Source organism: Microcebus murinus, chromosome 18 (assembly GCF_040939455.1).
Source record: "Microcebus murinus isolate Inina chromosome 18, M.murinus_Inina_mat1.0, whole genome shotgun sequence".
NCBI classification, from domain to species: Eukaryota; Metazoa; Chordata; class Mammalia; order Primates; family Cheirogaleidae; genus Microcebus; species Microcebus murinus.
In genome coordinates this window covers 20,143,494-20,170,108 of record NC_134121.1, presented here as the reverse complement: position 1 = coordinate 20,170,108, position 26,615 = coordinate 20,143,494, and the positions used below count along the sequence as shown (strand labels likewise).

General features: G+C 41.2%; 1 protein-coding gene across 1 annotated transcript in view; it reads left to right on the top strand.

Moving 5' to 3' along the window:
* The window catches only part of VPS53 (VPS53 subunit of GARP complex), a 156,173-nt gene that overhangs the window by 34,754 nt on the left and 94,804 nt on the right, over nucleotides 1-26,615 (top strand). The window contains exons 5-8 of the mRNA XM_075994275.1: nucleotides 8,028-8,114; nucleotides 11,589-11,704; nucleotides 14,067-14,186; nucleotides 24,606-24,684. Coding sequence (XP_075850390.1) covers nucleotides 8,028-8,114; nucleotides 11,589-11,704; nucleotides 14,067-14,186; nucleotides 24,606-24,684 — 402 coding nt within the window. The remainder of the gene's footprint in view (nucleotides 1-8,027; nucleotides 8,115-11,588; nucleotides 11,705-14,066; nucleotides 14,187-24,605; nucleotides 24,685-26,615) is intronic.

The window sequence follows — 26,615 nt, the reverse complement described above, 5'->3', positions numbered from 1 at the left end:
CAAAAAAGAAAAAGAAAAATAGGAAAGAAGAAAACAGCAGTGTCTGTGCTGAGTTCCATACTGCTTATCTTCCACATGATCTAGTGTGGCTTTCAAAGCCTGTTCAGAATCTGCTTTAGGAGGGACAGAAAATTAAGAAAATTAAGAGTAGCAATTACAGTTAATGATGTAAAGAAATACACAGATATCATAATTGGCTTTGCTGGGTCTTCTAGGCTAGCTCAGTGGGTTGCTTTGCATCTCCTGATCACAGAACGTGAGTTATTAAAGAGGACCACCACAGTAACTGCTTTGTAATAACATCCTCAAATGCACGCCTGTAGCCACTCTCCGGTGCTCAATTCAGAAACTCCAGTAAGGGTAGATTGAAAACAGACATTTTGGGGTGATTAGTTCTGTTTTTAATCCACATACAGCTTGGAATGGAAAAGTAGCCACATTTTATTTTAAAGAGTGTCTAGGGACAGTGCCAGAATCTTTCTTTCAGCACATTTTCTGATTAGCCAGGTAGTAAAAGTATTTTAGTATTTTTAAAGAATAAAATCTTAACCTTTTAGAGGTGTCACGATTCTTCCGATTACAAAATACTCTTCTTTCTGTATAATTTGATTATCAGAGGTTAGATGTCAAATATTTGGGTGTGTGTTGAGAAGGGACTAGCTTGATAGAGCAAATACTTCAGAGGAACCTTTTTGACTCTGGAAAATGAATTATATTAAATTTCCCCAACTTCAGTACATTATTATAACAAGCTAAAGTATTCCAGCCAGGGGAAAAAAAATCTGGCAGACAGTTTATCTTTCTTAAAGACTGTGAAATGTAAGATTGTGTGAGTCTTATTTGTTTGCTGGAAGCAAAAAGTGGCACCTTCAGCAGAGACAGTTCTGGTAGGATGCCAGATTAAGAATAAGAGAGAAATTGGGAGAGGAACCCTTTCTCTGAGAAAGGATCATACACACCTCTTCAGACTTAAGATCTAAGTACACAGCATGGCCCATTTTGCTTTTCTTAGCTGAGTGTCGTATGTTTTAGGGTGTTTGGCTAGAAGATGGTGATTATAATCCCATTAGCACAGCACATCACTATGACATGATATGACCTGCAATATCACAGAATTTCATGCAGGCATCCCCAGAAAGACCAGTCCTTTCTAGGGGTCAGTTGCTGCAGAGGCCTCTGTGGTGCATTTTGTATTAATACCATGACCCAGCATTTTTTAGAAGGCTCCAGTGGGTTTAGAATTTATTGACCCCATGTAGCGTCTTGGATATTAGACTCCATATAAGCTAAATAGGTAATAGTTATATAAAACATGAAGTTGTGATTTTGAACCACTGTTTATAATTGTGCCTGAAGTTAGAGGAAACGGGGTATCAGCACACCTCATTCAGAGCAGTAGTCTCAACACTGCCACTCTTATATGTGCCCCATGGTACTTTTAATCAATGGGCAAATATTTTTCAAGTTCTAATTGTGCTCTAGGTTTGGTTAGATGTCACAGGTAAGGTAACCATATATTGTTTATCAGTGGAGTCGCTTTTGAGAGCGAGAGAGAGAGCTATTAATAATTATACTGAGTCATGAACTAGGCCTTTCCCAGATAAACCAGAATGAATGATTGCTTTAGCTATAGGATATATAAAAATGCTATTCATACCCTTGGTCCACACTCTAAAGCAGCAGTCCCCAACCTTTTTGGGACCAGGGTTTCATAGAAGATGAATTTTCCATGGACCAGGGGCAGGGAAGGGGGGAAAATGATTTGGGGATGATTCAAGCACATTTCATTTATTGTGCAGTCAAACCTCTCTGCTAATGATAATCTGTATTTGCAGCTGCTCCCCAGCTCCACCTCAGATCGTCAGGCATTAGATTCTCATAAGGAGCGTGCAACCTAGATCCCTTCCATGCACAGTTTACAGTAGGGTTCACCCTTCTATGAGAATCTAATGCCACTGCTGATCTGATAGGAGGCGGAGCTTATGCAGTGATGCCAGCAATGGGGAGTGGCTGTGAATGCTGATGAAGCTTGGCTCACTCACCTCCTGCCGTGCAGCCGCTTACTTCATGCTGTGCAGCCGGGTTCCTAACGGGCCACAGACTGGTACCGATCCTCAGCCCCACAGCCCCGGGGGTTGGAGAACCACAGCTCTACAGGATTCTTGAAACTCTGTTAAAGCACTAATATTTACACACTAAACAATGCAAGAACATTATAAAAAAGTTCCTTTCTTCTGTAATTATTCTGTTACCTTCCCTATCATTTTCTCTTTCTGCTGAATCATTCTCACTACAGATGTGTTCATTTCTCACCTTTAAAAACTCTTCCCTTTACCTCATCTGTTGTCTCTTTATTCTCGTCTTCTCATAGCAAAAACTTCTTGAAAAAATAACCTATACCAAGGTCAGCAAGCTTTCTTTGAAGGGTCAGATAGTAAATATTTTAGTCTTTATGGACCATATGGACTCTGTTGCAACTATTCATCTCTGCCATTGTATGGCGAAAGTCACCGTAGACAATACTAAAACAAATGGGTTTGGCTGTGTTCCAGAAAAACATTATTTACTAAAACAGGTGGCAGGCTGGATGCAGCCCCTGGGCACCATTTGCAAGCCCCGGCTCTGTGTGTCACTGCCTCCACCTCATTATGTCATCACTGTCTACTTCCATTCCCTTGACTCCACTGAAACTGCTCTTGTCAAGGTTGTCAGTGAGTTCCCTGTTGTCAAAATCAGTGGCAGTTCTCTGTCTTAATCTTACATGAATTTTCAACAACAGAAGGAATAATTGCTCTCTTCTTTGTCCTTCAAACACTTTGTCTTCTGTGCTGCCACAGTCCCTAGTTTTTTCTCATGTCACTGGTGACTTTTCCCTGTATCTTTGCTCCATCCTTCTTTTCTTCTAGGCATCTGAATATTGGAGTGCCTGAGAGTTTAGCCCTGAACCATCTTCTCTGTCTGTTCTTTCTTCCTAGTTGACTTTTTCCTGTCTTACACACTTAAATATCATCTCTAAAGTTTGATGGCTTCTAGATTTAAACCCCTAGTTCTTGCCTCTTTGCCAAGCCCCAGACTTTTATGTACAATTTGATATCTCCACTTGATATCAAATAGTCTATCTTAGTCCATTTTGTGTTGCTACAACAGAATACCACAGACTGAGTAATTTATAAAGAAAAGAGATTTATTTCTCATAGTTTTGGAGGCTGGGAAGTCCACGGTCAAGGGACTCCCAGCTGGCAAGGGCCTTCTTGATGCATCATCCCCTGGTAGAAGGTGGAAGAGCAATAAAGAAACTCATTTCTGCCACATTGCCATGAATGAAGCTCTGCCCTCATGACCTAATCACTTTTTAAAGGTCCCACCTATCAATATTTGCATTGGGGATTAAGTTTCCAACACATGAGCTTTGGGGGACCTGGTCAAACCATAGCATTCCGCCCCTGGCACCCAAATTCATGTCATACATTCTTTCCATCTTCATAGTCTCAAGGTCTTAACTTGTTCCAGCATCAACTCAGAAGTCCGAGGTCTCATCTAAATCAGAAATGGGTGAGCCTCAAGGCATGATTCATCCTGAGACAAATTCCCCTCTAGCTGTGAGCCTGTGAAATTAAACAAGTTACAGTCCTCCCTTGGTATCTGCAGGATATTGGTTCTGGGACCCTCTCAAATACCAAAATCTGCTAATGTTCAAGTCCCCTGTAGAAAATGGTATAGAATTCACATAAAACCTGTGTACATCCTACATCCTCTTGTATACTTTAAATCATTTCTAGATTGCTTATAATAACGAATATAGTGTAAATGCTATGTAAATAGTTGTTATACTACATTTTAAAATTTGCATTATTTTTTGTTGTTTTCTTTTTCAGTTATTTTCAATCCTTGGTTGGTTAAATCTGCAGATATGGAGCACTGACTATATTATTTGTACTTCATTTACTTCCAAAATACAATGGTGGTACAGACATTCCCCTTCTAAAAGGGGGAAATAGGCAAGATAAAAGTAATAGGACTCAAGTAAATCCAAAACTCAACAGGGAAAATAACATTAAGTCTTAAAGATGGAGGATAATCTTTGATTCCATATCCTGCATCCTGGACTGGCAGAAGCAGGGGTTGGGCCTTCAAGGCCTCAGGCAGCCCACCCCTATGGCTTTGCTGGGCTCAGTTCACTCAGCACCTCTCATGGATTGGAGTTGCATGCCTGCAACTCTGGACTCCTAGGACTAGGAGTCTCTCTCCTGGACTCCTAGGTTGCAGGCTGGTGGTCCTACAGTTCTGGGGTCTCTGAGCTGGCCTTATACCCATGACTTCCCTAGTAATTTCCCTAGTAGGGGCTCTCTACAATGGCTCTGCCCCTGCGATAAGTGAGCTCTGCCTGGGCTCCCAGGGTATCCATGAAATCCTTTTAAATCTAAGTGGAGGCTGCCATAGCCCCGCAGCTTTTGCATTCTGTATGTCTACAGAGTTAGCACCATGCGAATGCCACCAAGGCTTGTGCTCATGCCCTCTGTAGCAGCAACCCAAGTCACACCCAGGCCCACTGGAACCATGGCTAGGTCAGCCAAGGAGCGCTGCATTCAGGGCAGTGGAGTCACTAGGCAGAGCTCCTGAGGGTACCTCTCTGGAAACCTTGCCCTCCAAGGCCCTGCTCTGGGCCTATAATGGGAAGGGCAGCTTCCCAAGGATCTCCAAAATGCCTTTGGGATCTTTCTCCCCATGTTCTTGATGAATAGCACCTGGCTCCCTTCTCTTCCTACTAATCTCTTTAGCAAGTGGTTACTTGGCCACACCCTTGGATTGCTCTCCTAAACATGCCTTTTCACTCCTTATATGGCCAGCCTGCACATTTTCCAAATCATTCCATTCTGCTTTCCTTTTAATTATAAATTCCTTCTTTAAATAATTTCTCCCTGCTCACATCTTACTATTTACAGTTAAAAGTAGCCATGCAGCTCCTTCAGTAGAAATGTCTTCCACCAAATATCCTAGTCTACCACTCTTAAATTCACCTTCCATAAAGCCGTAGGGCATGGGCGCAAGTCAGCCAAGGTCTTTGCCAGTTTGTATTAATAACAAGGATGGCCTTTACTCTAGTTTCCAATACCGCTTCCTCATTCCTCTCTGAGACCTCATCCGAATTGCCCTTACTGTCTGTACTTCTACCAACATTCTTGTCACAACCACTAAGCCATCTCTGAGAAGTTCCAGACTTTCCCTACATTTCTCCTTTTCTGCTGAGCCCTCACCAGAATTGCCCTTACTGCTCTGTTCACAGCGATATGGGCTTTTTCTAGCATTCGCTTCAAAACTGTTCCAGCCCCTACCCCTTACCCAGTTCTAAAGCCCTATTTTCAGGTATTTGATCTGGCAATAGCTATAGTTTTGTGTTGCTATAACAGAATAGCACAGAGTAATTTATTTTAAAAATAAAAGAGATTTATTTCTTATAGTTCTGGTGCCTGGGAAATCCAAGATTGAGGGGGCCCACATCTGGCAAGGGTCTTGCTGTGGCATACCATGGCAGAAGGTGGAAGGGCAAGAACGTACATACATGCTTCAGAAAGGGGCCAAACTAATTCTTTTATCAGGTTCCCACTCCACAGATAATGCCATTAATCTATTCATGAGGGCAAAGCCCTCCTGACTGAATCACCTCTTAAAGGTCCCACCTGTTAACACTATTGCATTAAGGATTCAGTTTCTGACACATGAACTTTGGGGGACATATTCACACCATAGCTCAGGCTGTGCGCTGTTAATAAATTGCAAACAAAACTCTTGATTTCTAGCCTTGCTGCTACCACCACCACACACACCTGCCTGTCAGGCCCGTCCTTCTCCTGTCTTCCCTAGCTCCGTAAATGGAACCAGTCACTGGCTTTTCAAACCAAAACCTAGGAGTAATCTTTGATTTTTCCCTCTCTCTCATAACTCACATGCAGCCTGTGTATTAGTCCTGTGGGTTATACCTTCCTATAAATCCCGAATCTCTCCACTACTTCCTGTCACCACTGGCTACCTGGCTTAGACTTCCATCATCTCTCATGTATATAAACGCAACAGCAGCAGCTTCTTCTTCTTCCTTCTTCCTCTTCCTTCTTCTTCTTCGCTCAGGCTGGTCTCGAACTCCTAGTCTCAAGCAGTCCTCTCTCAGCCTCCTAAAGTGCCGGAATTACAGATGTGAGCCATGCCAGACCTGCAGCAGCTTTTTAACAGATCTTTCACTCCTGCCTCTATCCAGTCCTCTCGACACAGTAGCCAGGGAAGTCTTTTATGTGTGTAAATTATGTGCCAGTTCCTTGTTTAAAACTCTTCACTTCTCATTGCACTGAGACCAGAATCCCCATGCTTGCTTGTACCAGGCCTTTGAGACCCTCCATGCTCTGGTTCCTGCCTCCCTCTCCAAATTATTTTATAACACTTCCCACTGTGATACTACACTATCATCTACTGTCTTTCTTTTTGGTCCTCCAAAACACCAAGGTCTTTTCTGTATCAGAGTCGTTGCATGGCTATTCTCTCTGCTTGAAATTCTCTTACTCCAGATCTGGACATCCTGACTTTTCCTCATCCTGCAGGTACCAGTTCATATGCTGTATTTCAAGAGACCTTCTGTAACTACCATCTCCCTTCTTCTCAATCACTCTGCGTAATTCCTTCACCACACCTGTCTCACTCAGGAAATTTCTTGTTTCTTTATTTAATTGCTTTTCCGGGATCTCCTCCCCTGACTTCTCAAAGTAGCAAGTTCCTTGAGGACAGAGAGCCCATACCTGTCTTGTCTACCATTGGATTCCCAGTGCTTAGCATAGTACCTGGTAATGGGAGGGCTTCAGTAAATAAATACCTGTTGAATGACTGAAGGAGCAAATTAAGGAAATGCTGACTAATGTGGCTGGGGCCATAACTGCCACTGGCATTCCGAGTAGCAGTTTGGCTATAGGTAGTCTTCTGTCACTGCATAGTAAAGTATATATGTTCCACATGTGTGGCTGGCAAGCACCCTCACAGCTCCTCTCATATTGCATCCCCTGGTTGCAGAAGATACTGCGAGTTGTAATACTTTTAATGTATAGCATCTATCTTTGTAGGTTTTTATTTCAGTGGAAACATTTGGCTCACCATTAGCTTTAAGTATTTCTTTCTAGCCTCATTTCATTGGTTTCTAAATGAGGTACTATAAATGTCTTTAAGATTTGTCACACTTATAGAGTACTTATGCACAGCCCTGATTTTTTTTGAGAGCACAATCTTCTGAAATTTGCAAATTCAGAGCTTCCCTTATCCACCACTTAAAGCCACCTCTGTCTCTCTGTAGGTTTGGAAGGTTACTGCTCATGTGTGCACACACATGTGTACACACAGATGTGCATGCCCTGCTTATTTGTTTTCATCAGTAACACATGTGGCAATCACTGAGATAGAGGAAACTCATTTAGTTTTTAAATTAAAACTTTATGATCGGCTGGGCGCGGTGGCTCACGCCTGTAATCCTAGCACTCTGGGAGGCCGAGGCAGGCGGATTGCTCGAGGTCAGGAGTTCAAAACCAGCCTGAGCAAGAGCGAGACCCCGTCTCTACTATAAATAGAAAGAAATTAATTCGCCAACTAATATATATAGAAAAAATCAGCCGGACATAGTGGTGCATGCCTGTAGTCCCAGCTACTCGGGAGGCTGAGGCAGAAGGATTGCCTGAGCCCAGGAGACTGAGGTTGCTATGAGCTAGGCTGACGCCACGGCACTCACTCTAGCCAGGGCAACAGAGTGAGACTCTGTCTCAAAAAAAAAAACAAAAAAAAAACTTTATGATGCAGATTGGTGAGAGTCCCGAGTATCTGCTTGTATCCAAATGCTGGACTCTGTATGTCTCTACTACTACAGAAAAGTTGTTGGCGTAAGTACAATGAATCAAGAGAGCTTTATGGTAATTTTCTTTTGCGACTGGAATTGATTACAGTGTAGTGACTGGTGCTATCTTGAATTGCTTTTTGTTTTTCATTTGTTTCTCTCATTCTAGGCACTTGAAGAAGCTCAAAAAGCTATTCAGCAACTCTTCGGCAAAATCAAAGATATCAAAGACAAAGCAGACAAATCAGAGCAGATGGTGAGTTTAGGTTTCTTCCCAACTCTTTTGCACCAAAAGAGGAAGTTAGCTCTCATCCAGTGATGCTAATTAGTGGGCTTTTTTCTCCCACTTCTTGCCAACCAGTCGTCCACATCTCTAAAGCAAGCCCCTGTGAATACATTCCAGATTGATTCAGGGGGTGCTGCTAGACAGTAGTGACTCACCATCCCTGCCGCCTGCCCTACATTTGCAGCCCTGTTTTTAAATAGGAAAAGTTTTCTTTCTCTCCTTCCCCCAGAATAGTTTCCTAGTCATTTTGGATTTATTTCTCTAGCATTTGTTTATATCATGTATTTCTCAATTAAGATATACAATGTGTAACTTGGTAGCACACACTGAAACTGGCCCTGGGTCTGGGAAGTGGGATGTCTCCTGCCCACGATCCATGTGTGTAGTTTTAAGTTCTCTCTCTACAAATTTGTGTCCACCAGTGATATATTCAAAAGGCCCCTCTGTGGACCAGGAATGCAGCATTCACCCACTGGTACTCTGTGGGAGGCACTGGGAAGTGCTGGCCCCTGGGTTCAAATTCTGACTAAGTAATGTAATGTCTCTAAATCGTCTGTGATTCTGGTTTCTTCAACTATAAAATAAGAATGATAGCATCTACCTCACAGGGTTGCTGTGAGAATTAAATGACTGAGGGGCACTGAGCATGGAACTAGGGATTTGGGTTTGTGGGCCTTCCCCAAGTATGCACCGCACTCAGCACCACCCAGTGGCCCTTGAAGTGCAATTGTCAGGTGACACTATCAGATGCTGCTTTTGCTAGAGTTTATTGCACTTGGCTTTCTTATGCATCGATATCCTTACGATCGTAATCTGCTGTTCCGGGCTATGCTCCCTCTTGCATCCAAGGGGGAGTGTGGTGACAATTTGAGTAAGCTGCTTCTAAAGTTACGAGATGTCTTATTTTAAAGCAGTTTATTTTCCTGGCCAGTGCTTTGCTAAAGGGAAGAAGAAGTAGGGGCGAGGGGAGAGCTGCTATTTTATTGACCTCATAAGTGCCAAGCACTATGCCACTTCCTTTATACAAGCGATCTAACTTGTTTAGATAGCCTCATGACAACCTTATGGACTAGGTTTTGTTGTCATTATTATTTTTATGATTACCAGTTTTATAGATGGGAAACAGACTCAGTGGGGGTAAGAAACTTGTCCTAGGGAAACAAAGTTAGTAAGTGGTAGAGCTGGGATTCGGCCCTAGATCTGACTCCAAAACCTACCATTTCCTATTCTGTCCTTTTTTGACTGGCCATGGGTAACAATTGTGGTGAATTCACTCTGGGCATTCTGTTTTGTATAGTGGTCTCGTGTAAGTGTGACCTGTTGTGCCCCCTATAATTAAAAGGTTTTATTTATTGTTTTTTGGTTTTTTTGAGACAGAGTCTCGCTTTGTTGCCCAGGCTAGAGTGAGTGCCATGGCGTCAGCCTAGCTCACAGCAACCTCAAACCCCTGGGCTCAAGCAATCCTCCTACCTCAGCCTCCCGAGTAGCTGGGACTATAGGCATGTGCCACCATGCCTGGCTAATTTTTTTTTTTCTATATATATGAGTTGGCCAATTAATTTCTTTCTATTTATAGTAGAGACGGGGTCTCGCTCTTGCTCTTGCTGAGGCTGGTTTCGAACTCCTGACCTCGAGCAATCCACCCGCCTCGGCCTCCCAGAGTGCTAGGATTACAGGCGTGAGCCATGATTAAAAGTTTTGATTAGGGAAAAACAAGTAGTTCAGTATGTCTAGAGTGTCACAGGATAGGAGATAAGGAGTGATGGCAGATTCTGGGAATAAAGAGACCAGCCAGGTCCAGTGCAGACCAGTGAGGGATGGAGAGGAAGGGATAGATTCCTGACATGAGGCGACTTTGAACGCAATGGTTAAAGACTCCTGATGTCAGGACTGAAGCTAAGGAACCCAGAAACACAGAGGCTTTTTGTAGGAAATAGGATGATGATTTATTTCAGTGTTTGAAGCAAATGATCAGATTATAGGGCCAAGCTCTTGTATCTAGTTTATTTTACCCCCCCTGTTCTTTTTTTGCCCCCAATTCAGTTATTCAGTGAAGTGGTGGTGGGGTCTTAACCTTTTTTATTTTAAAATAACAATGGAAATAGAGGTAATTTGAGGTTAGGCTTCATGGAGAAGTCCCAATGAAAGAGGGTCTTGCTCTGTTTCCCAGGCTGAAGTACAGTGGTGCGATCATAGCTTATTGCAGCCTGGGACTCCTGGGCTTAAATGAGCCTCCTGCCTAAGCCTCCCAAGTAGCTGAGGCTACAGGCGCATGCCACCAAGCCCAACTAATTTTTTTTTTTAAGAGATAGGGTCTCACTGTGTTGCCCAGGCTGGTCTCAAACTCCTGGTCTCAAGTGATCCTCCTGACTCGGTCTCCCAAAGTGCTGGGATTATAGGCATGAGCCACTGTGCCTGGCCAAGGTCAGCCTTACAGGTTTGCGGGTATGGAATTGAACTGGGCAGGTCATAATCTTTATGAGTTCACCCAGGGTGCTCAAACTCTGAAAAATCAGGTCACGTGAACTTAACTCACTACCACATCTTTCACTTTAATGGGAGGTATATCCAGCCAGTGGCTAGAATGTTTGTGCCTGGTATCCAGGGCTCTCCCTTCCTTCCAGGTATCACAGAACCTGGGATACCAAATTGCTCTTAAGAAAATTTCTTAGTCAACATAGACTCAGATTAGTGGAAGATTTCACTTAGGTGTTAAATTGGAGAAATTTTCCACCTTCTCTGTTGAGTATACTTTTCTAGTGACTGAAATATACTTGCATTCCCAGGTATAGGGTCTCTCTCTCTCTTGGACGTGGTAGAACAACACTCAGAACTTCTTAGATTGTCTTCTCACTCCCTAAAGCCTGCTACTCTCCACCTGTGATGTTACATGTTAAGCTTATGTTACAACTGGTTACATTTTAGTCTTCTTGATATTTGAGAGAGAGTCTTTGCTGAAGACCCAGGCCATAAACCTTAGTTCCATTAATAAAGACTATTGCAATTCAATTAGCTGACTAATATCCATTTTGTACCGAACCCAGTAACTCCAGTGTCACAGGGCATTCTTTTTGACCTTATTCAAGAGAAAAATGTGCTTTAATTGGCTCTTGTATCCTCTATGTTCAACAGCAAATTGCTATTTGGATCATTCTATATGGGGTAAAAAATAATGTTCATTTCATTCTCACCACTGAGGGTTTTATAACCCTGTATAGAGTCTGAAGAAATGCCAAATTCAATTTAAATTTAATTCAATTTAAATAGGCTGATTGGAAATTATTTTGATTTTGTATTATGAGAATGTTTGTGTTTTCTCCAAGGGCTAACCTAAGATTTTTTTTCCTTGTTTCATTTGCATTAGTTTCTTATGGTGTTATTTGCAGAAGCATTTACATCTTTTTTAACCTCTTCCTTTCTCTCCTGTGGTTTTTCTATATTTAGGTGAAAGAAATCACCCGCGACATTAAGCAGTTAGATCATGCCAAACGCCACCTGACCACCTCAATCACAACACTGAACCACCTGCACATGTTGGCCGGTGGCGTCGATTCCCTGGAGTAAGCAATGTAAACTTTCCCCTTTGAGTCCACAAGAAATGTGTCACATAAAGAAAATGGCATCATAGGTTTATGCACTTCAACCAGGGAAGTCTCACCATCCTGCCGCACTTTCTGCAAACTGGCCTTGAGTGTTCAGTACCATTTTTGCTTTGTGCCCTCTGGTGTTCAGAACTTAACAGACACATTAAGCTTTGAAGTGAGGTGCCTCAGACTCAGCTCTGAGTCTGCAGGAGTCCCAGAAAGCCTATGAGAATGACTCCAAGAATATGGACCAATTTCGTGTAGTAGATCTACACCATTAAGGCATACAAGGTGATTCGGGCCCATAATCACTTCCTGTAGCCTCTGCCTTAACAAGTCTTCCTGCTTGTATTGGGCTGAGTTGCAGTGTCCTTGAAGAGACCATGTGAAAACATCTTCAATTTGTCATTCAACCCACTTTTTTTAAACCCATTTTTTCAAAGGCGATAGCTTCCTTTTTGGCTTATACAGGGAACTATACGTGAGAATGTTAGAAATAGTATTAAAAGGAAGAGCTGGTTATTTATCACAAAGCAGCAATCCAAAGCTTCCTTTGTTAGGAAGATTCTGCCATTCCAGTTCACCGCTGTGGTCTGTCTCAGGCTGGGGATTGCCCCTGCCCCAGCCTCAGTGTTATTCCACGTGTGAATAGAGTAAGAGTATCTCCAGGGAAACTGAGAAACAGTATCCAAAGTCTTGGGAGAGGAGAGAGGGGAGAACGCATTGAAGGGGAGCAGAGGAGTGGACAGGCTCCCTCCTGATCTCTCCTAAGTGTCGCATGAGCTCCAGGGCATCCGTTCTCCTGTGAGCAGTGAGAGCAATGGCCAGCGGGAGACCAGAAGAGCAGTCTCCTTGTTCCTGCTCCAGTTGCTCAGTGTTGAACACCAAATTGTCAGACCAGGCAGTGGTAACAACATAACACCTTGGCTTGAACTTACTCCTGTCTTTTTCAATGCCTCTTAAGGGAAATAATAATAATTTTTTTTTTTGAGACAGAGTCTCGCTTTGTTGCCCAGGCTAGAGTGCTGTGGTGTCAGCCTAGCTCACAACAACCTCAAACTCCTGGGCTCAAGCGATCGTCCTGCCTCAGCCTCCCGAGTAGCTGGGACTATAGGCACGCACCACCATGCCCAGTTAATTTTTTGTATATATTTTTAGTTGTCCAATTAATTTCTTTCTATTTTTAGTAGAGACAGGGTCTCACTCTTGCTCAGGCTGGTTTTGAACTCCTGACCTTGAGCAATACACCTGCCTTGGCCTCCCAGAGTACTAGGATTACAGGCATGAGCCACTGCGCCCGCCAATAATTATTATAAATTAAAAAAAAACAAACAAAACCCAACCCTAATGAAAAATTTAGATCTAATAGTTTTACTTCCTCCCTATAACTGTTGATTTTTGTCATCATCCTTTTATTTAAGCTTCATTTACCTTAGCAACAAGGCAAGCAGACATCTCTGACACAGAGTGGCTTATCATTGCCTTAAAACCTACAGATTTGAGTTAACATGTATGCCCTAGAGTATATGCATATAAATGCCCTAGAAAGATGTGTTTGGTTTGCCCAAATGTTATAATCCTCAGATGGTAACATCCCTACCCCTGTTCTCTGCCAAGAGCCTGCTAATTCCATAATACCCAACCTAAGTCCATGAAGTCTTCCCCAGATTCCCCTCCCCCAACCCAATGAGAATTCATCACTCACACATTCGTTTGGAGCCCCCATAGCACATAACTTGTACTTCTTTTTTTTTTTTTTTTTTTTTTTGAGACAGAGTCTCACTTTGTTGCCCGGGCTAGAGTGAGTGCCGTGGCGTCAGCCTAGCTCACAGCAACCTCAAACTCCTGGGCTCGAGTGATCCTTCTGCCTCAGCCTCCCGGGTAGCTGGGACTACAGGCATGCGCCACCATGCCCGGCTAATTTTTTATATATATATCAGTTGGCCAATTAATTTCTTTCTATTTATAGTAGAGACGGGGTCTCACTCTTGCTCAGGTTGGTATCGAACCCCTGAGCTAAAACGATCCGCCCGCCTCGGCCTCCCAAGAGCTAGGATTACAGGCGTGAGCCACCGCGCCCGGCATAACTTGTACTTCTGTATAGAACATAGTTCATCTGCTTGGTATTAGGTGTGTAGTTAGTTGACTGTCCCTCACTGAATAATGTCACCTTGTGGATTTGGATCAGGTCTTGCACAGCACCATACATATTCAGTGCTCAGTGAAAGTTTATTAAATTGAGTTGATGTCTGTGTTAGAGGTAGAGTAGGTCATTCCATACCTTTATCTTGTGTCTTTAGTGTTTTTCTAGGGTTTTCAACTTCTTATTTCCTTGCAGAGCCATGACCAGGCGAAGACAGTATGGAGAAGTTGCTAATCTCCTTCAGGGTGTCATGAATGTCCTAGAGCACTTCCACAAATATATGGGAATTCCACAGATCCGGCAGCTTTCTGAAAGGTAAAATGTCACTGGAGAAAAATGTTTTTCCCTTAAGAAAAGATGGTGCTGGGAAGTGCCTATGCATTTAGCTCAGCATGTTCATTATACAATCTTATTGTAAGAAGGGACATTGTCTGCATTTGTGAGCGAAACGGTTCTAGTTATCTATTTCCTGGTAACAAACCACCATAAAACTTAGCAGCTTAAAATGATAATTATTTTGCTCATATAATTTGGCCTGGCTCAGTGGAAATAGCTTGCATAAGCTGAGGCAGCTCGAGAGGGGGCCTTTGCTCACTCTTGTGGCTGGCAGGTTCGTGCTAGCTGTCAGGTGGGAGCTCAGCCAGCCTATGGGCTGGGATCCTTTGTTATCCTCTGTGGGCTGCTTGGACTTCCTCATGGTAAGGTGACTGGGTTCCAAGAATGAGCATCCCAAGAGAACTGGGCTTGGAAATCACATAGCATAAAATCACAAGGCTATAATCACAAGGCTGCTAAGATTCCAGAAGAAGGAGCATAGTCTTCCCCATCCCCTAATGGGAGTAGTGTCAAAGTCACATTGGTACAAAGAACATGTGCAATGGCATATATTGCTGTGAAATTCTTTGGAAAAATATAATGAGCCACTAGAACTTCAGATATGACAAAAGATGACTTTCTCTCTAACCTTATTCTTTTCTTCCTACTATTTTTTTTTTTTTTTTTAAAGAAACAGGGTCTCATCATATTGCCCAGGCTTGTCTCAAACTCCTGGGCTTAAGCAGTGTTCAGTGAATGTTTATTAAGTTGAGTTGATATCTGTTTTAGGGATAGAGCAGGTTGTTCCATATCTGTATCTTGTGTCCTTAGTGTTTTTCTAGAGTTTTCAACTTCTTATTTCCTTGCAGAGCCATGGCCAGGTGAAGACAGTATGAAGAAATTGCTAAACTCCGTCAGGGTGTAATGAATGTAATGAGTAGCTGGGACTATAGGCATGCACCACCACACCTGGCATGCCTTCCTAATACCGTTGAGGTTTAGTCTTAGATTTGGATCCAGTGGAAAGAAAGTCAAATGCTTAGAGAGAAGGAAGATTAGGATTCTGAAGGATGATGAGGGATGGTGAATTCAGTGACTTTTCTATTAGAAACAGGAGCAAAGAGAACACTGAGAACACAGAGACAATCACCACTGACAAAACCTAACGGCCTTCCTTGCAGTGAAGAAGAAACGAAGGGGCTAAGTACTTAGCAGCAGCCATCATTTTCCACTCTGCCTTCCTAATAAGGCCTCACTGCTACAGGCTTCTTTTTTCTTAAGTTTCTTTATTTGTAGTTATACAAGTAATACATACATACATTTTCTTTTGTTTAAAAAAGTCACATATACAGATGAAACTTAAGTTCCCTTAAGTTTGAGCTATACCTCAAATTCCATTGTTCTCCCTGGAGGTAGAACGCCATTAAATGGATATCTCCCTAGACTTCTGTCTGTGCATTTGCATAAATCTATAGTTTCAGTTAATGGTTTTGTTTTGCTTTGTTTTGTTTTATAAATAAATGGTTTCATACCATATGCTTTCTTCTGAAACTTGTTTTTTGTTTTCAACCTAGCAATGTATTTCAGAGATGTTTTTCCACATTCTATTTAATTGATGCATAGAATTCTGTAGAATAACATACCACAGATTATTTATCCATTTTGCTAGCACTAGATTGTTTCTAATTTTTAAAATATATCCCCTTTGCACATAGGCAGATATTTCTCTAGGGTAGATTCTAAATCATAGGGTTATATACCTTTAAAAAAAAATTTTTTTTTTTTGAGACAGAGTCTCACTTTGTTGCCCAGACTAGAGTGAGTTCCATGGTGTCAGCCTAGCTCACAGCAACCTCAGACTCCTGGGATCAAGCAATCTTCCTGCCTCAGCCTCCCGAGTAGCTGGAACTACAGGCATGTGCCACCATGGCCAGCTAATTTTTTCTATATATATTAGTTGGCCAATTAATTTCTTTCTATTTATAGTAGAGACGGGGTCTCACTCTTGCTCAGGTTGGTATCGAACCCCTGAGCTAAAACGATCCGCCCGCCTCCGCCTCCCAGAGAGCTAGGATTACAGGTGTGAGCCACCGCGCCCAGCCTATACTTTAAAAATTTTAATAACTACTGTCTATTTGCCCTCCAAAGAAGCTTTATGTACCTATAGCACCATCTGTACAGTATGTGAATACCCATTTCTCCACACCCTCAACAACACTCGATATTGTCGTTTTTCATTTTTATTTATCTGATGGATGCAAAATGGTATCCAGTTCCTTTAATTTTCATTTCCCTGGTAACTAGTGAGATTAGTATTTTTTTCCATTAATGATTAGGCATTTACATTTCCTCTGCAAAGTGTCTGTTTATATCCTTTGCCTATTTGTCTATTGAGTTATCCCTTTCTTATTGAATTGTAGGAATTATCTGTATATTCTGGATATTAATCCTTTGTCAGATCTAGGTGGCTTTTGTCTGTAAAACCATCTGGGTAATGTTACCTGTTTTAAAGGCAAATCTTTGACTATCCTTTCAATTTTTTCTATGGTAATTAGTCTATTCAGATTTCCTACTTTTTAAAATTTTATAATTATGGTAAAATATATATAACCTAAAATTTACTATTTTAACGATTTTAAAATGTGTGAAACAGCAATATATTTGCATTGTTGTGCATCTATTGCCGCTATCCATTTCCAGAACTTTTTCATCATCCCAAACAGAGTATGTTCCCATTAAATAATAACTCCCCATGTCCTCCTCTCCCCAGATCCTTGTAAACTCTGTCCTACTTTGTGTCTCTATGAATTTGCCTATTCTTGGTCCCTTGTGGAATCAAACAATATTTGTCCTTTTGTGTCTGGCTTATTTCATTTAATATTTTCAAGGTTCATCCATGTTCTACCATGTATCAGAATGTTATTCCTTTTTAAGGCCGAATATTGCATTGTATGTATGTAACACATTGTGTTTATCCATTCATGTATTGATGGACATTTGGGTTGTTTCCACCTTTTAGCTATTGTATGATAGAATAGACACATCTATTGTTTGGCATTCAGTGCTGTCTATTAATGACATGAAGTCAATCTGGTTGTAACTCCCTTACAAGATAACCTATTTTTCTTTGGTTTTCTTTTGCTCTGGAAGCATTTGAAATTTGGGGGCTGGAGGAAGTCAGGAATTTTACTAGGACATAGGTCATTTTTATTTGTGATGCCCTGTTCTTATTATATTCTTAAAGACTCATGAATTTCTTAAGTTCTAAGATATGATTCTCTTGTGTTCCTTTCTTTGAGTAGTCTCTATGATTTGTCCCCTCTATTCTCTTATTATGGAATTCTTCCTACATGAATATTGGGGCTTCTAGATCTGCTACCATGTCTCTTAATTTTTCTTTCATACTTTCCATCTCTTTGTCCTTTTGGGCTGCTTTCTGAAAGAATTCTTCAACTCAGTCTTCCTGTTTTAATTTATTCTTCACCTGTGCCCATTCTGCTATTTGGCCTAGCTGTTGAATTTTTATTTTAACAGTCTAGCTTTTCAATTTCTAAGATATCTAGCTGATTCTTTTTTCATGGGCATAATATACTCTTTTTGTGTGTGTGTGTGTGTGTGTGTGTGTGTGTGTGTTTTGAGACAGTCTCACTTTGTTGCCTGGGCTAGAGTGCTGTGGCATCAGCCTAGCTCACAGCAAACTCAAACTCCTGGGCTCAAGCGATCCTCCTGCTTCATCCTCCCTAGTAGCTGGGACTACAGGCATGTGCCACCATGCCTGGCTAATTTTTTCTATGTATTTTTAGTTGTCTAGCTAATTTCTTTCTATTTTTTTTTTTTTTTTTTGGTAGAGATGGGGTCTCGCTCTTGCTCGGGCTGGTCTTGAACTCCTGAGCTCAAACGATCCGCCCGCCTCGGCCTCCCAGAGTGCTAGGATTACAGGCGTGAGCATAATATACTCTTAAATCTTTCTGAGAATATAAATTATATGTATTTTAAAGCTCTGAGTTGCCTGTTTTATTTCTTGTCCTCCGTTGTAAGGTCTTCAGTTTGTTGAGTATGGTGACTCGCTTTCTCGATATTAGCGTTCTTCAAATGTTTGGTGATTCCTAGCTGAAAGCTCATTTTTGTTGTTGATATTCTGTTAGTCTGATCAGGCATGCTCTTTTACTGCTCTCTGCTCATGGGGGAGAGGTGAGACTTGCTACTTGGCTAAGTGTATCACAGACAGTGCTTCTAACAGTGAGGTAGGGCCTTACCTAGAAGAACCTACCAGGTGGGTATGCTAGCGGCTGATCTCCTGGGCCTGGAGGCTCCTTGATCTTCCTGGGTGTTGTCAGCCCTCTGTCCTCTGCTGAGGTTCTCAGACCCATGGGCCACACCTGCTGAGCATTCAAGGTACAGATGCAGACGTGGACACTGGCTTAGTCACTCCTATTGCAGGGATCCAGCGAATCCCACTGGGCTCTCCTTCTGCTCCTGGTATCTGTTACCATTATATCTTTCATTTTTGAGAAGCATTTTTGTGCAGTGATTTCCTTGTTTAAGCCTGTGCTCCCAGGGGTTCCTCAGAGTTTCCAGTCTACCACTTCTTTTCTTGCGTGGTTCTGGATTTTTATTATAATAAAATCTTTTCATTATTTCTGAGGATCTGGGGCAGGAATGGGAGGTTGCAGTACGTGCTCAGCATGCCATCTTATAGTGGAAATGCCAAAGAACTATTAAGGAATGTTGGAACAGAGCTTGGCAGGGTGCGAGGGAAGTCACCACCCTTTCCCTCATCCTTCCTAACCCCTTCACACTTAGAGCTGGCCAATTGCCATATCAGACTGGGAATGTGACATAGCCAAGAAGGCAGACAAATGGGACTTTATGATCTGCAAGAGAGAAGGAAGCTTGGATGGAGCAGGCAGACTTGTTCTCAGGGGATGGGGAAGAAGTAGGAGGCCAGTGTCTTCTACCCCTACTCTTGTGATAAACCAGAGTTGATCTGTTTTTCACATTCATTTACTCTTTCCTTCATTTATCTAATAGATATTTCTTATGCCTTTTCTGTATCCTAGGCCCTGTGTTGGGGTACTGAAGGCACAAATATAAGAAATACACATTCTCTGTGCTCAAAGAGTTCACCATTTTTAAATGGAGAAGAAAGACACTAATATAAAATTTTAATATAACACAGATACAACAAATCTGGTATGTGCTGTACAAGGTATAGCAGGATCTCCAAAGACGACTGAAGCAGAGGCTTAGAGATGGGATCATAAAAGTGTTTGATTTTAATCTGAATTTTAAAAGAACAGGTAGGATCTTACCAAGACAAAGAGGGAAGAAGGAAAGGGGAGAAAGAATATCTTGGTAGTTTGAGAAGTGTGATATGGCTGCATAGGTTGATAGAGTCAGATTTTATAAGCCTTGCTAAAGAATTTATTTTGTGGACAGTAAAAAATTTTAAGCAGGGAGGGACATGATTTCATTTGTATTTTATAAAAGTCCGGTGGATCACAGAGGTACAGAGACCGAAGATTAGGAGTATATTCTAGAGTAGAAAAGATAAGAACCTTACAAGGCGTGACCATGAGGTCAAGATGTGTTTAGGAGTTGATTACCAGTTGGTGGTATGGGAGGGGCATTATTGATGGCAGGAATATGACAGAACTGGATTTTATTTATAAAAAATAATATAGGAATTTAATAAGGGTGCCAAGACCATTCACTGGGGGAAAATATAGTCTTTTCAAGAAATATTGCTGAAGAAACTAGATGTCCACATGCAGAAGATAGAAGATGGACCCTAACGTAACACCATATACAAAAAAATAACTCAAAAATGGATCCATAACCTAAATTTAAAACCTAAAACTATAAAACTCTTAAAAGAAAACATAGAGCAAATCTTTACCGCATTGGATTTAGCAGTGATTTCTTGGATATGACTCCAAAATTGTGGAGCCAAAAGAAAAAATATAAATTGGATTTCAGGAAACTTTAAAAAATTTGTACACGAAAGACACTATTAACAGAGTAAAAAGGCAGCCCACAGAATGGGAGAAAATATTTGTAAATCATTTATCTGATAAGGAATTAATGTTTAGAGTATATAAAGAACTCCTAAAACTCAATGACAACCAAAAATTCAATTCAAAAATGAGCAAAAGACATTTCTGCAAAGAAGATATATTAATACAAATGGCCAGTAAGCACATGAAAGATGCCCCTGTGCCAGTGTCTATGGTCTGCGCGTGTGCCTGTGGTCCCAGCTACTCCGGAGACCGAAGCAGGAGGAGCACTTAACCCTAGGAGTTCAAGGCTGCAGTGAGCTATAATTACACCACTGCATTGCAGTCTGGGTGGCAGAGCAAGACCACATCTCTAAAAAAAAGAAAAATGCAACTCCACTGGATACAGAACAAAAAAAAAATAAAAAAAAATAAAAATAAAAAAAAGAAAAGATGCTTCCATTAGGGTGTGAGGTGATATCTTATTATGGTTTTGATCTGCATTTCCCCGGTGGGCTTTTTAGTTTGATGTAGCCCCCCTTGTTTACTTTTACTTTTGTTGCCTGTGCTTTGAGTGTGCTCTTTTCAACATTTTGTCAAAGAGGTACCTTTATAAATTTGAAGGAACTTTGTAATTCACTGTTGTAATGACTTTTCCCTTAAAAAGAGAAAATCCAACATTCTATAAATAATATTTCAGTGCTCTATCATGTAGGGCTGCTGGAAACACAGGAGAATTTACTTTTCTTTTAGTTCATTTCACACTAATGGCAATAATTTTGTATAAGTTAATATGTGCAAAGTAACACTAAAAAGAACATGAGGAGAAAGCTTCTTGTTTTCAGTGCTTGACTATAATTGTTTTTTAAGAGGTACTAAAAGTTTGAGGAAAGTCCAGACTTCTTATTTTTAGCATCATTTCTGGTGAGTTTTCCTCTCTTATGTTTAAATAGTGATGGTAGAACCATCTGGAAATGATAGAAATCGCTGTTTGTTTTGGGGGGTGGGGAGAAGGCAGGAGAGTTCCACCCTATGCATTCATTGCTTCATTTTCTCTAATTTAATATCTTGCTGTCTATAAATTGTACAAAGGTTGTGTTCTGAAACCTTCATATATTTGAAATATGAAGTTCTTGAGCCTTGCTTTGAGTATAGCTATTTCTTCCAACTACCCCTTCTGGCAAATGCTTAAACATTTAATGTAGCATTAAAGGAAAGATTTTTTTTTTCTCTAATATCTTTACGTTTCAAATCCTCCTGGCCTAAGCATATCCATGAAAGCAAATACTTCTAGTCACAAATCAATATTTCCTGACAGAGAATGGAGGATTCTTACATTTTCTTGAAAACCAGGAAATCTTTGCACTAAAATATTTTTCAGATCTTTTTCTAACCTCTTCTATGAGAGGGGCTTGGCAGGTTGGGAAGTCACATGGCATAGTGAAAAAAGTCCTGAAGCAGGGAATGGAAGGGCCTGACTAGCTGCATGGTTTTGACAAGTTCTTTCTGGGCCTCCTTCTCAGTTTTAAAAGTATGAGTATTGTCCTGGTTGATCTCAAAAGCATCCCACTGAGTCACACTGAGATTCTAGGTTAAGATTCTTTATAGTGCCTGTCTGTTTGAAAAATGTAGCATCTGACTAATTAGCCATCCTGTTCAGTACAGACTCTTTGTATTTGGGAGGACAATGGGTTTATTGAATAGGAATTGTTGAGGGTATTTTCTTTGGGACTGTCATTCACAAGGTAATGAAAGTGTCAGGGTTACTTTATCCACAAATGTCTAAATAATTTTCATAATCTCCCATCCCTTATGAAAAACTGACAACATACTTAGGAAAGGGCACCTTTGAACAACCCTGAAGTCACATGGCAGGAGAATGCCAGAAACTACTTGTTTGACCTTTCTTGCTGAGCAGCACCATGAATCTTTCATCTCCTAAGAGTGACCAACATTGGTCACCACCACGCTGCAGGCTGAGCTTGTTTAGAAGAATTGGAAGAATTGTTATTTACCTTATTGTCTATGAGGTGTAGGGTGACTTTCATAAGAATGGATAGGAAATCTTGGTAGTTGAATGCATGTATCTGCTCTGCTGACAAGAGTCTCAGTTGATCCATCCTTTTACAGTAGGGAGTTAATTTTCATTGTTTTAAGAGGAAGAAATTTAAAGGAGTGAGGCCAAAGATATATTCTTTTCTGTCTGTTGAATTCTTTCTAAGATCCTATTTAGGCAATTGATTATAAAAACTACGATGCACATCTCACCCTGCAAATACATGGGATTGTGGTTTGGGTTTACAGATATCATCAGTAATGTCTGTAAGAGGATGGTTGTTCTTTCTTCTGAATCACTGACAGCTACTTTGAAAACTATTGTTGGGAACATTTATATGCAGTTTATTCTTCTGCTCCAACATTAAGTATGCATCCAGCCTGTAGCCCCCAGTAAAGCCAGCTAGCGCTGTAAGATGGGTGTCATGGAGTACTCAGTACTGGAGAGGACACAGAAAATCGTCTAGTACAGGCCTCTATCCCCACCCCTTTATTTCATAGCTGTTCTTAGTTGTGGCCCACATAGAGGAAGTGACTTATGATTACACAGCTTACTCGTGACATAGCTAAGTCTAGCCTATCTCTAGAGTTGACTTTGAAAGTAGATTAAAGAACATGGCTAGGAGATCTACATATCAAGGTCTGGTGATTCACCCTTCCTTTTGTACTCTGATAGTGCCAAGTCCCATCCTAGGCTTTTGGTCATCTTTTTAGCCACCTCCGTTTCAGAGTCAGCAAGAATGCGGAATTATAGACAGGTGGGGATGAGGGTCGGGGGTGAAAGAGACAGTGCTGGGCCCACCAGTATTGTTGAGGTGGTCAGTAGCCCTGAGAACGTGACTGTGAGTGCCTCTGGCCAGGGGTGGGACTGCCCTTACAGGAGTCCCTGCGGCTTAGGAGGGAACTGGTACTGTTTGTGTGCTTCCAAAAAGGGTAAGAATAGAGAGGCCCGAGTCCCTGGAAGCTCTGTCTTGTGACCTAGCACCAAAGGGGGCCATGTGTTGGCTTACTGGGTGGGGATCACAGGATGCTTTCAGGTACAATTTTATGGAAGCATATTCTTTTATATTAGGGTTCACACTCAAGAATGTTTCCCACTGTCTGTTGGGCTACTCTGATGGATGGCCCTGATTCTGATCTGAGAACCTGTTGCAGTAATAGCCTTCTCTAACTCATTTCTGGCCCCCTTGAAAACCGACTGAAAAGGCTGAAAACCCACCTATAAGAGTGGTTTAAAAAGTTTTGAACGTAGTGGAAAAACCCTGGAAAGTATTTGGAATAAGGCATAATTATAAATATGCCACAGAGAAAACAGACTGTTTTGGGTCGTGCCTATCCCCTTATTTAAAAAAAAAAATCTCAGCAGGTTGCCAGACACTCATTAGTAGCCAAAGAAATTGTGGTTTTGAGCTGTTCACCATTTCTAGAAACTTCATAAAGTTAATTTGGAAGGAACTGGGTGGAGACCAAGAAAGGAAGCATGCTCTTTTATGGTGCTTCTAGCAAAGATAAAGTATTTGCCTGTGGCACAGAGCAATCCAGCAGGGCCTCAGAGCACAGCTCCACTCCAGCTCTGTGAGGCGGCCACTGACGTTAGGTGGCTGGCAGGGGACGTGGAAGACACAGGGACAAGAGGGCATGATCAACTGCAGGATGTGAGCTCATGTCTCATCCTTGTCCTTTTTCCTCTTGCATTCAAGCTGACAAATAGACCAGAGCTCCTAGTGTACGTGCAACCACTGCTAAGTACCAGCCTCTGCATTCTAACTGGTTTTTCTTGGAATTCCATCTTCATATGCACAAATTTCGGAACTTAAATCTTCCTTCAGTGGCCTTCACTCTTCATTAGCAGTTCATTTTGTCATTTGGCTCTTTTTTACTTTTACTTCAGAAAACATTCTTTGCATTCATTTATTTAAAAACTTATCCTGTTATTGGTTTCTGGGATCAAAAACAAAAACAAAAACACCACCCTGAAAAGAGTATGGAGCCCCCTTCGCATTTATGCCAGTCATCCAAAATGGATTTATATTTGAGTTGGATGTTACTCTATAACATTTTCCCACAGTATAACTACCCACTAATGAACTTTTATAAAGATTGACATATACTACCTCACAACAGGTGAGGGGTGACCTCGAAGAACTTTAGGGATATAGAAAATCCATCCTGAGAACAAATTGGATGCACAGGCCCTAGTCATAAACCTGCTACTAACAGGTGTGTGACCTGTCATACCTAGTCACACATCCCTGTCCACTTCCTGGATGTTCTCTAAAGACGTCAATAGTTCTGACCCCTAGGGATCATCAGTACATAAGCACTTGTGGGTATTGGAAAATTATACCATGTTCCCTTTTCCTCACAGAGTGAAGGCTGCACAGACTGAGTTAGGACAGCAGATCCTGGCCGACTTTGAAGAAGCATTTCCTTCCCAGGGCACCAAGGTACTGTTCTTCATTTTCCTTCCAGTCTTTAGATATTATCACCATTCTTTCCCAATTCCTACTCAACTACAGTTGCCATTTGTTTATCATTCCAAAAGTGTTTGCTGGGAGCTGCAAATTCATTTGCTATTGAATACAAGTTTGGGATAATGAGACCATCCTTGATTTTAAATCTCCCCAAGCAACATAGTTCCTCATTTGTGTTCTTCCGGCATCAAAAATGAGAATTCGTTTTGGTTTAAGTTAGTACATATATGTCAAACCTCATATCTTATCTACTCTATAGATTCCTTTTTTCTTATGGCTGTGTTTAAAAAAAAAAAAATCTTGAAACCACAATGTTTTTTAGAGTTGTTATGTAACTTATTGGTTTCGGTTTGGTGAAAAGACAACTGGGAGGAGCATCCATGGGCTTATGTAACTCTCTGAGTGACACAGTTAGGGAGCCTCACTTTTAATGACCATAATCCTGTTCTTTGGAATTAATGCCCGTTAGCTCTCACTGGTAACGGAGCTATTTGTGTTGTGTCTGCAAAGCCCACAGTATTTCACTTTTGAGCTATTGGTTACACTTCTCATGTAACAAGCTTTCCCTCACTTGGCTGTCATTGTGGTTTGGTAACTGCTTTTAGCTCTAGCCTTCAAACTGTAGCAGATGTCATCTTAATGCTTTGCATGTGTTGGGGCGGGAAGAGCCCATAGAAGCCTTTTTCCTCTATTATTTGAGCTATTTCAAGAGAAAGAATCATTCAAGGCAGAAATGTACTGAAGCACGCAGGGTAAGGAGCCTTCCGTGCTGAACTTGGTGGGTGGAGAGAGGAGACATACATTCATTTACTGAGCCAGGGAACGTTTCCTGGATCTGTTCTATAATTCAATAACTGGAAATATCTTCAGCATTTTTTGTGCGTGCGCTCCATAAAAGAAACGTAGGAAGTAGGTGGGTGTGGTTGGCCCAGCTTTTGTAGATTACTTTCTATAGGAAACCTGCTCCTGATTTTAATGCCTACATATTTTATGGCTGTCTGTTAGTAATCAGATATTTATTTATAAAGCACTTCTCTTGGAGAACCTCATATTCCTGAGTCATCTGATATAACTGCAGGGAGGGAGTAGATGTTGGAAAACCATTATTCCTGTTTACTACATGAGGAAAATGAAGGTCAAAGAAATAAAAAGGATTGTGAGGCTATTCACTAATTGTGAGCACTGGTCTCTTCTCAGGCCCCAGACAGCTTTGCTAGACTCTGCTGCCCTTTCAAGAAAGATGGATAAAGCCTATCTTTATTATTTAGAAGAAACTAACCATGACCTACTTTGTATCTTTTTTTCTCAGAACCCACCAGGCAGATGAAGTTAAATGGCTTTCTTTAATGCTTGCCTCCCATGTCTCTGGCTCGGTGACTTCGTGTTTTTTTTCTTTCTTTCTTTTTCTTTTTTGAGTTTTCTTTTGTCCTTTTTAACTATGGACTTTTCTTAAAGGCCTTGTGTTACTATTCCTATTTCACAAATGGAAATCAAAATTTAAAAAAAGAAATTATCCAAGGTAACCTAGTAAATTGTCTGTAAATGAAAAAATCTGAACCCATGAACCCATAGGTTTTAGCCTCTGTGACTTCTCCATCAGATCAAACCCTTTCATCCAGAGGCAAGAGTTGAGTAGTTAGTGTATTCAGTGGATGACATAACAGCCACTCAGCATGGAACAAGTCAGCATTTTAACAATTTAGGTCTCAGGCAGCTTATGTAATGATTTGAAGCACTTGAACCTCAGTTGAGATGGATAGAATTGGAAAGAATTGATTAAAAAAAATTAAAATAAAGATTTGGAAGAACCGTATTCATCCTCTAGTTAAAAATTATTATTTTTCAGATGAGGTTGGGTAACTGCGCCAAAGCTAAGTGGCTTTCTAGCCAAGCCAAGAGTAGAT